This window comes from Eumetopias jubatus, unplaced genomic scaffold (assembly GCF_037043125.1).
Source record: "Eumetopias jubatus isolate StellerSeaLion01/CBP00866 unplaced genomic scaffold, mEumJub1_p1.0 scaffold_15, whole genome shotgun sequence".
In the NCBI taxonomy this organism is placed as follows: Eukaryota; Metazoa; Chordata; class Mammalia; order Carnivora; family Otariidae; genus Eumetopias; species Eumetopias jubatus.
In genome coordinates this window covers 60,591,243-60,602,263 of record NW_028274821.1, presented here as the reverse complement: position 1 = coordinate 60,602,263, position 11,021 = coordinate 60,591,243, and the positions used below count along the sequence as shown (strand labels likewise).

General features: G+C 41.6%; 1 protein-coding gene across 1 annotated transcript; it reads left to right on the top strand.

Annotated features, from left to right (window-relative positions):
• Positions 1-1,339: 1,339 nt before the first annotated feature.
• Positions 1,340-5,581, top strand: TOMM5 (translocase of outer mitochondrial membrane 5). Its single transcript, XM_028108758.2, has 2 exons — positions 1,340-1,527; positions 5,224-5,581. Exons 1-2 carry the CDS (start codon positions 1,407-1,409, stop codon positions 5,256-5,258), a joined length of 156 nt encoding a protein of 51 aa, XP_027964559.2. The 5' UTR covers positions 1,340-1,406; the 3' UTR covers positions 5,259-5,581.
• Positions 5,582-11,021: the final 5,440 nt, after the last annotated feature.

Below are 11,021 nucleotides of genomic sequence, written 5' to 3'. Positions count from 1 at the left end.
CAGTGATGCCCATCCAGGCAGGCACTAACCATTGAAGACTAACAGAGGAGCAGTGGGGTAGAGGGAAAAGAGAGTGCAACTTGGCATTATAATCTGCATTAGAACCCTGCCTCTGCCCATCACTAGCAGAATGACTGTAAGCAGTGCACTTGGTTTCTCAGACCCCCTCCTCACCTGTAAAATGTTGAAAGGAGCTGAACTTGTTTTTATATGCTGTATTACTGGGCCAATCTGTATGGATCAGTTAATAAGAAATGAGAATACTATAATAATATAGAGTTAAAAACTTTTGTCTGGGTCCCACAAATCTAAATACCAAACCCTACTGCAGAGGTACCTGGCTGGCTCAGTCAGTACAGCATGTGACTCTTGATCTCAGGGTCCTGAGTTCAAGCCCCAGGTACCGCATAGAGCTTATTTAAATATATGTATATATAATATACAAATATATTTTATATATAATAAAGGTATATTTTATATATAATAAAATACATTTTTATATTTAAAATAAAATGGGGAAGACAAAAACATTTTTAAAAAAACCTACTGGGAGCCTGGGTGGTTCAGTCGTTGAGCGGCTGCCTTCGGCTCGGGTCATGATCCCGGAGTGCTGGGATCGAGTCCGGCATCAGGCTCCCTGCTCCTCGGGAAGCCTGCTTCTCCCTCTCCCGCTCCCCCTGCTTGTGTTCCCTCTCTCGCTGTGTCTGTCTCTGTCAAATAAATAAATAAAATCTTTAAAAATAATAATAATAAAATAAATAAAATTTTAAAAACCTACTGCATTTCCTAGTTGTGTAATCACAAGCAAGTTTCATCATCTTCATCTTTTTGTTTTAACTTATGAAAATATTCAAACATGCTCAAAATAGAAAGACTAGAATAATTAAAATGATACATTAATCACCAGTTTAAGCAATTTTCAACATTTTGCTAATACCGTTTCATCTCCCTTCCTCAACACTTTTTCCCCCTAAGGTATTTTAAAGTATATTTGGGCAAGTTGTTTTAAAGCTCTCTGTGCTTCAGTTTTCTCATCTAGGAAATGAAGGTTTTAATATCTAATTCATGGCGTAGACCTGTAGCTATTGTTATTTATGGTGGTATCTACGTGCACTGTCCTCTCTGAGGCATAAAAGCATTTTGCAGCGTAGCGCGCCCGGCTCAAGACAGAGCTTCCTCAACAGCCAGGAGGAACCGGAGTCATGCGTGGCTGAGACTACGACGCCCTCTTCAGGCAGCCCCCTGCAGAACCTCTCGGGCCGGATGAGGATTGTCCCTCGCAGCCCCCGTCGCCGCGCGCGAGAACGAGGGGCGGGAACAGGAAATGGGATGGGGCCGAGTTCCGGGCGCCCGGCGGCCTGTGAAGAGAGCAGAGTGTGGCAGCTGGAAGCCGGGGAGGCAAAGCCATGTTCCGAATCGAGGGCCTTGCGCCGAAGCTGGACCCCGAGGAGATGAAACGGAAGATGCGCGAGGATGTAATCTCGTCCATACGGAACTTTCTCATCTATGTGGCCCTGCTGCGAGTCAGTGAGTGTCTTTCCAGGCTGCGGCCATGAGACCCGCGGGGAGCTCGCGGACACCCCCCACCCAACTCTGGTTCTCTGGGGGCCGCGAGCTGAGCTAGCTGAGTGGTCGCGGGGAGGGTGGGACATGTAGGTCGAGATCAGCGGGCGCAGGCGCGGCTTAGGGTCTGCGGGTCGGGGTCAGAAGTACACGCGGTGGCCGGGACTGCGAGGGTGATCATCCCGCCTCGCCCTGCCTTAAGAGCATATGAATGGAAAGAGCCTCGAGGGTTTATTTCCCCTCCCCTCCGCTCCCCTACCGAGCAGCTCCCTTGTTTTGCCGACAGAAACTTAGAGAATAGAGAAATGGCTGACTCAAGGTCACTCAGCGATTCAGTGAATGATTCTTGATCTAGAATCCAGAGCTCTTAATACCAAGTTTCCTTCCTTCGGTGCTGATCTCTAAAATACAAAAAGGTTTGCTTCTTTTGCTTATTTGTACAGAGAGTGAAGTAAAGAATTTTTTTTTTTTGAAGGAATGAGAAGAGAAGAGTAGGAGTCTATAGGATTAATAATAACACCTGAAGGTTTATTTGAATTTACGTTTGGCAGAAGCTTATTTGCGTTAGCTGTCTTGACAGTAGCGCTTTGAGGGAGGCCGGGCTTAACATTCTGTATATCCCTTTTGCAAATGAGAACTCACCTTTCAGAGGGGGTCTTAACACAAAATATCAGAGTTAAAGACACACTGAATGTTAGAGATGGGTGCAGCTTTGTAGATCACCTCTCTAGTTTTACTGATGTGAATCTCAGAAGTGATTTATTTGTACCTCACCCTCCAATTCTCAGTTCAGTACTCTTTTCATTGCACCTTGCTGTGTATTGCTGACAGGTCTGGATGGAGAGGCAGAGATGATTAAAATAAATGAAGGCCATACCAAGGTTATCCTATAGAAGGCTCAAATTGGGCCTAGGCCAGAGCTCACTGAAGCCGGGTACCCCATCACTGACTATGGTATTACCCTGCTTCCCCAGGAGAGGGAGCCCTTCTGAACAGAAACCCAAATCCTGCTCCTTCAACAGCTTTTTGCAACTCCCAACTTATTTTATCCTCTTACCTTTTTTGTTGACTTAGCTGCCAGTAAAATATTTGCTTCTTTTCAGTGTCCTTTGTATCTGATATGAATTGGTTTCCTTAAAAAAACACAGAATACTGTTCCACATTACCACTTTTAAAATGGAGATATAATTCACATAGTATACAGTTCACCCATTTAAAGTATACGGTTCAACCTAAGTGTCTGTTGATAAATGGACAAAGAAGATGTGTGTATATACAATGGAATATTACTTAGACGTAAAACTCTTGGCCATTTGCAACAAAATGGATGGACCTATAGGCTATTAGGCTAAGTGAAATAAGTCAGAGAGAAATTAATACCATACAATTCCACTTATATGTCGAATCTTTAAAAACAAAACAGAAACAGACTGATAAATACAGACAACAAACCGTTGATTGCCAGTGGGGAGTAGAGTAGGGGATAGATGAAATAGGGGAAGGGGCTTAAAAGGTACAGACTTCAGTTACAAAAGAAGTAAGTCATAAGGGTGCAATGTACAACATAGAGAATGTAGACAGTACTGTAATAACTTCATGTGGTAGCTAAACTTACTGTGGGGATCATTTCATGATATATAAAAATACTGAATCACTATGACCATACACCTGAAACTAGTAGGATACTGTATGTCAATTAAACTTTAAGAGTATAAATAATAATATTTATATTATTCCTTTTTATTGCCAAAATATTTTTTTATTGCCAAGTAACATTCCATTGTGTGGATATGCCACATTTTATCCATTCATTTGATGGATGTTACTTATCTTTTTTAAGCTGATAAGAATTAGAAATATCTGGACATACTGCTGACTTTGTCAGCTTTCAACAGATCTCAGTATTTTCAGTTTAATGTTAACAATATGTTCTATTACTTTAGTATGGGTATTGAGAAAGAAGATCCTTCTGGCAGCTTTTTTGCTCACAGCCCCTTTTATTTTCTAATTTTTTAAATTGTGATAAAATACATATAACAATTTATCTTAACTATTTTTTTTAAAGATTTTATTTATTTATTTGAGAGAGAGAGAGAGAGCACATGAGGGGGGGGAGGGTCAGAGGGAGAAGCAGACTCCCCGCTGAGCAGGGAGCCCGATGTGGGACTCGATCCCGGGACTCCAGGATCATGACTTGAGCCAAAGGCAGTCACTCAACCAACTGAGCCACCCAGGCACCCTATCTTAACTATTTTTAACTGTACAGTTTAGTGGTACTAAATACACTCATAATGTTGTACAACCATCACCACCATCCATCTCCAGAACTCTTTATCTTGTAAAACTGGAACTTTCTCTATGATTTTGACATCTCTTAAGGCTCTCATATAAGTGGAATCATACAGTATTTGTCTTTCTGTAACGGGCTTATTTCAGTTTGCATAGGGTCCTAAGGTTCATCCATGTCATAGCATATGTCAGAATCTCCTTCCTTTTTAAGGCTGAGTAATATTCCATTGTATACCACATTTTGCTTATCCATTCATCCATCTTTGGATCTGGATAGCTTCTACATTTTAGCTACTGTGAATAATGCTGCTATAACATGGATATGCAGGCATCTCTATTTTGTATTTTTTGAGGACCCACCATACTGTGATCCGTAGCAGGTGTACCATTTTACATTCCCACCAACAGTACACAAGGGTTCCAATTTTTCCACACCCTTCCCAACAGTTTGGTAGTAGCTATCCTAATGGATGTTAGGTGGTATCTCATTATAGTTTTAATTTGCATTGTCCTAGTGATTAGTGATGTTAAACATCTTCTCATGTGCTTATTTTGACCACAGCACTTTTACACAGGACAGTAGTAACACTTCGTTCGATCCCTGTGACGATATTTTTGTTTTCTAGCCATTTCTATTCGTACTCTCCTACCAGACCCTCATAAGAACTGAAATAGGACTACATTATATGTGATTTGGATTACATAAGTGATATATAGCTAATCAGTGGGAGAACCAAAATCTGCGTCTAGCTCTTCTGCTTCCCCAGTGCAGTGTTGTTTTCTCCCACCCTCTGCCTTTTTTCAAATGTTTTATTTTTTTATTATTTATTTGAGAGACAGCAGGGGGGTGGGGCGCAGAAGGAGAGGGAGAGAGAGAATCCCAAGCAGACTCTGCTGAGCAGGGAGCATAATGCAGGGCTTGATCTTATGACCCTGAGATCATGACCTGAGCTCAAGAGTTGGATGTTCTACCAACTGAGCCACCCAGGTGCCCCTCAAATATGTTTTAAAGGGTGAAAAATGCCAATTTGTTTCTCCTAGCATTTTGTTCCTTTGACAGTTAAATCACCCAAAGTAAAAAGATGGTCTTTTGAAGGAGGATTGAATTTACTCTTATGGTCCTAAGAGAACTACCTGGAGAAAAGATTTTATATGATGTAAGAATGAACCTTGGAATAGTCAGAGCTTCATGACACTGGAAAGACAGTCTCTTGCTAGGTTATGCAGGCAGGGGCTTGGCCATTATTTGGAGTCATTTAAAAAATGTAGTGAACTAAATCTGTAAGATTTTTTCCCCAGTCTTATAAATTCCGTAATGTAACTTGTGGGCTAACAGATCTGAAATTCTGGGTTTGTTTATTTTTCTTTCAGCACCTTTTATCCTAAAGAAATTGGACAGCATATGAAGATGGGCATCACATGTGAATGCATGATATGAGGAACCCAGTTACAATTTCTACTCCTATCTGCAAATGAATAGGCCCGGAAAGATGTAAGAGACTCTTTGATTGAATGGACATAAAAATCCTACTTGTTAAGAACAAGTTTGGCTCTGGTAACTGACCTTCATAGCTAAAATTTAAAACTACTTGGGAAGTAAAGACATCTTGGGTGATAATACACCTATATGCCTGTGATGTTCAGCCTCTGTGAATGTTGATATAATTGTAAGTAATGTCAAACTCCATTTTCTAGCAAGTATTAATTATAAGGGAATTATGTCTACAAAGCACTGTCTTGTTAGTCTTTTCTGTTTACCTTTCACTTCTGTCTGGAGTACATATGTTGAAGAGTTCCTTATGATTAGTTATGTTTTACAGAAGCCAGCACACAGCCACAACAACACTTAAGCACAGGATGTTCAGTCTGTATTTTTAAAGTAGCAACTAAGAAAAAAATTGGGATTTTATTTCTCTTAACCTACTTTTTGCTGCAGATCTCTGTAATATTGTAATTATTACAAACTACATTAAATTGAGTTCCTCTTGTTTTGGACTGAAGGATTTGCTGATGCTGATAAAGTGACATCATTTTATTGTTAAGTAGTCTTTGTGAAAGGCAACATTACTGTTTGATGCTGGGAATCTATAAGTGCTATTTGTTTTCTTTTCCTAGGCTTTGTTTTCTGTAAACTTAACCACTAAATCAGCTAGACTCTTTGCCATATATCTAAATTGATCACAATGTTCAGTTTTACTAGGCATGCAGTTTCATCTTCTAAATAAGTCTTTTCTGGAGCTTTCTGACCTGTCCCAGTCTGGACTGTGGTCTGCTGTGCCTGATACAGGGCTGTATTCTGGGATCTCCCTTCACTGCAATCCTGGGAATTCCTTTTCCTCTTCTCTCATGTTGGATCTCTTTTTTTTACCCCCTGTATCTTGTTTTCTTTATCTCATGACCAGTATGCATTTGAGTCTCTGTATTGAGTATAGTACCTCTGCCCATAACTGCCTAGCATCCCACAATCCAGAGAACCTCTATTTTACCCTTTTCAGAAAATAAACTTACAATTTGGGGAAGGAGCTGGGCAATAGAGGCTGCTTAGCTACGTAGGGTTGCAGAGAGCATTCTGAATACTTAAACCTTCAACCAGTCCTTATTTTAGTGTCTACCCCTTCACTCCTACTTCCAAAGGTAGAGGAAGGCACCAGCTCCTGAACCTTTTAGGGATTCTCTGATGTAAGTTGGGTTGTTTGTTTTGCTTTTCTACTGCTGACTCAGGATTCAGTTTTCTCAGGGCTACCATGTTATTTACTACTTGTCCATCAGCTTTCCAACTTCTAGCTTTTTGCTGCTGTTGTCTCCTCTCTTCTTTTCCCATTCTTTTAGATTTATACCTTAAAATGAAAATCTTTGCTGTCGTTTAGTGGAATTTCAGGAGGCAGTGGAAGTAGCTGCATGTGCTCCATCTACCATCTTTACCCAAAGAGCATGTATTTTTACCCTGTGATGATGTGTTTCATGTTGGTAATTTATATCCATTCCTGACCTACAGAGGTGTGGTATATAGCACCATGGTCATGATCACTGGCTCTGAAGACAAGCAGACTTGATTTTGTGTCCTGGTTCCAACACGTAGAAGATGAATGACTTTAGCAACTGAACCTCTGTATCTCATTTTTTCACCTGTAAAATTAGCGTAGTGGGAGCATCTGTCTACTTCAAAGTGTGTAAGGATAAAGTAAGAGAATGCAAGTGGAGCCACGAGCACAGTGCCTGACATTTTGGTAAATGCTGTTTATTGTTAATGGTTAGTGTTGGGTGTAAGGTGATTAGAAGTGATTTGTGCTAGCAGTCAGTGCATTAGTAGGTTTCATTCATATTTTCAGATATTGTGAGATAGCATGTTTATATTCTAATTGTATACAAACTTCAACATTAGCAAACATTTAAATTCACTGTCTAATAACTTAATTTTACAGATGAGTTTGAGTCTCTGGAAGATCCGGTAGCTAATAAATAGGAGCTGTCCAAGGTTTAGGGGCTTTTAATGTTTATTTACTGTATCCTATCCTTAAGTGCTTTTCTTGGGATGTATGGTTGTTACCCTGGATTCCAGCATATGTTCAGGCTAGAATAAGGGAAAATGTGATGGTGCAGTTTTTATTGCTGACTTCTTAAATTTCAGGCCATAAACTCCAATGCGGGGGGCATCTAATACTTGTAATAAACAGTTTGGGCACAGTACATCAGAAAACCTTTGGCCATGTGTATATATTTGGTTTCAATGTGTAATGTGAAATAGTAAAGAACCATAGCAGACTTGAGTTTTATAAACTTAAAGTGGAGGGGCGCCTGGGTGGCTCAGTCGTTAAGCATCTGCTTTCGGCTCAAGTCATGATCCCAGGGTCCTGGGATCGAGCCCCAATCGGGCTCCCTGCTCAGCAGGAAGCCTGCTTCTCCCTCTCCCTCTCCCACTCCCCCTGCTTGTGTTCCCTCTCTTTCTGTGTCTCTCTCTGTCAAATAAATAAATAAAATCTTAAAAAAAAAAAAAACTTAAAATGGAGCATAGAAAGAAATATGGATAATTGAGAAAATGTTAATCCACAAACAGGTTTTGTAGAGGGATACGATCTTAGAATTTTGCTCCTCAATTAGAGTAGTGTTCTTCCTGCTGCCACTGAGTTTCATTTTTAAACTGCTTAATCATTGCTCTTTAAAGTTCTTCTGAGGAGTAAGTTAGCATTTCAGTTACAGTGTGTTCAGTAGTTTACAGGTGGGTAAACTTGGGGCTAGATTTGGAAGGAAGAACGAGGGTAGGAATGTGAACTTTTAGGGACGCTTGGGTGGCTCAGTTGGTTGGGTGTCTGTCTTCAGCTTGGGTCATGATCCCAGGGTCCTGGGATCGAGCCCTGCATCAGGCTCCTTGGTTGGCAGGGAGCCTGCTTCTCCCTCTTCCTGCTCTGCCTGCCGCTCCCTCTGCTTGTGCTCTCTCTCCCTGACAAATAAATTTAAGAAATCTTAAAAAAAAAAAAAAAAAGGAATGTGAACTCCCCCCCCACTTTGCTTGATCAACTAAGCATATCTCTTTTACCTATAAGATCAGGCATCAGAGAGTGTTGGAGATAGGACAGAAAGGAAATCAGCTAGACCTTTTAACCTTCTGTTAAAGGTCAAAGGGTAAATATTTTAGACTTTGTGAGCTCTGTGTTCTGTCAGCTCTTCTTGCAGTGTGAAGGCAGCCCCAGGCAGTATGTAAACCAGTGCACCTTTGCACTGTTAGCAGCCAAAACTCTTAGCTGCTGGGAGAATGAGGACCTTGGTCCTAAAGTTGAGATCTGGGTCGTTCACCACAACATCCACCATAGTCCTCTTGAATCCTCACCCCTCCCCACTTAACCAAGGCATTTGTCTGCCGTCTTTCATAGTTAAATGCCTCAATAAAATGGTTTATTTTCATTTCCTTTCTCTGGTGATCTCTTGAACCCACTCCAGTTAGGTTCACATCCCCGGTGATCCTCTGAAACTGCTCTTGTCAAGGTTAACACTGACCTGTCCCACCCCATCTGCAGCACTCAACACAGTTTCATTATTGTAACCACCTTGCAGACCTTCCAGAACACTAATTTCCTAATTTTCCTTCTCTCTACCCTTTCTATTCCACTTATCCTCTCTTCTTGAGATTCTTTTGTAGGTCCTCTTTATTCTTTTGTAGGCCCAAGTTTACTTGCAGTCCCCTAGGCTTCAGTCCTCAGACCTCTTTTTTTTTTAGTTACTGGATCTCCTGCTTAAAATTCTCCAATGGCTTCCTGTCTCGCTCAGAGTAAAAGCCACAGTCCTTCTGGTTGCCCACAAGGTTCTATACAGTCTGGTCCTCATTACATCTCTGATCTCATCTTTTATGACTCTTCCCTCCTTCACTGCATTCCAGCTACACTGGCCTCCTTGCTTCCTCAAACAAACTAGACATGTTGCCTCAGGGCCTTTGCACTGTTTCCTCTGGAATGCTCTTCCCTTAGATTTTCAAGTGTCTCACTCCCTCTCCTTCAGGTCTCTGCTTAATGGCAGTTTTTTTAGTGAGACCTTTCCCAGCTCCTTTATAAATTATAGGATGTTCAACTTGTGAAAAGCCAGCAAGTTGTATACTTAAGATACGTGATTTTTTCCATAGTTACATTATATTTCTTTTTTTTTTTAAAGATTTGATTTATTTGAGAGAGAGAGAATGAGAGATAGAGAGCACGAGAGGGAAGAGGGTCAGAGGGAGAAGCAGACTCCCCGCCAAGCAGGGAGCCCGATGCGGGACTCGATCCCGGGACTCCAGGATCATGACCTGAGCCAAAGGCAGTCACTTAACCAACTGAGCCATCCAGGTGCCCCAGTTACATTATATTTCAAAAACATTTTTTAGGGGTGCCTGGGTGGCTCAGTCGTTAAGCGTCAGCCTTCGGCTCAGGTCATGATCCTGGAGTCCCGGGATCGAGTCCCGCATCGGGCTCCCTGCTCAGCGGGAAGCCTGCTTCTCCCTCTCCCACTCCCCCTGCTTGTGTTCCCTCTCTCTGTGTGTCTTTCTCTGTCAAATAAATAAATAAAATCTTAAAAAAAAAACAAAAAAACTTTTTTAAAATTACAACCTCTCCAGCACTCCATAGCCCCCCCCTTTTTTAATGGCACTTAATATATTTTTTCCTTTTTTGTTAATTATGTCTCCCTTCATTTAGTATATGCTTGGTGAGGATAGGGATTTCATCTATTATGTTCACTGTAGTATCTTAGTACCTAGAATACTGCCTGGCACCTCATAGGCACTCAGTGTTCATTATGTTCATTAAATAATAGAATCAGAGTGGAGAAGTTTTTAACTAGTATGGGAAGTGTAATAGCAAGCTAATGAGAAAAAGCTAAACTTGTCAGATGAGATTAGTACCCAATTAAGATAGGGGATCATTGGGGCGCCTGCGTGGCTCAGTAGGTTAAGCGGCTGCCTTCGGCTCAGGTCATGATCCCAGGGTCCTGGGATCGAGCCCCACGTTGGGCTGCCTGCTTCTCCCTCTCCCTCTGCCTGCCTCTGCCTACTTGTGCTCTCTCTCTGTCAAATAAATAAATAAATTCTTTAAAAAAAAGGTAGGGGATTATGAATTTGCAGTGCCTGGATGTGGGCTTTTTGTCTAGCATTGCTCTGCTGTCCACAGGCAAGCTCAGAGAAGGTGGAGAGGTGGGTTCATCCAGGGCTGGGGCTTACGACATGGCTGAGGTGAAATGACAGGGTCAGGGAGGGATTGAAATAATGCATGAGGCATCTAAGTTGGATCAGGAGGAAAAAGCAGGAAGGAGCTGATGGACAGAAGAACATAGAGGGGTCAGTGCTGCTGAGGTCATCTGCAAGAGTGGGAGCAGCAGAGCGGTAGCCCTGAAGACCTCTGTATGCCCCAAGTATCTTGCCTCCACTCTCCATGTAGATAAAAGGTCCTGTTCTACAAAATAGAATCCATTCATTTTGTTTGTTTTCTGAAGACAGAAGTTATCACCAATGTGTGGCCTTTCGGGCTGTTAGCACAAGAGATGTCCTATTAGAGTTTGTTGGTTTCACAGCTAAGTACATATAGCGTGGTCTGACAAGGACCACATCTGACCTACTACCACAACTTACTCTCCTCCAATTTATATGTTCATTTAGGAGGAAAGAAAATCGCTAAGTGCAGATATGTTCATGATACCAGGAGACTGAA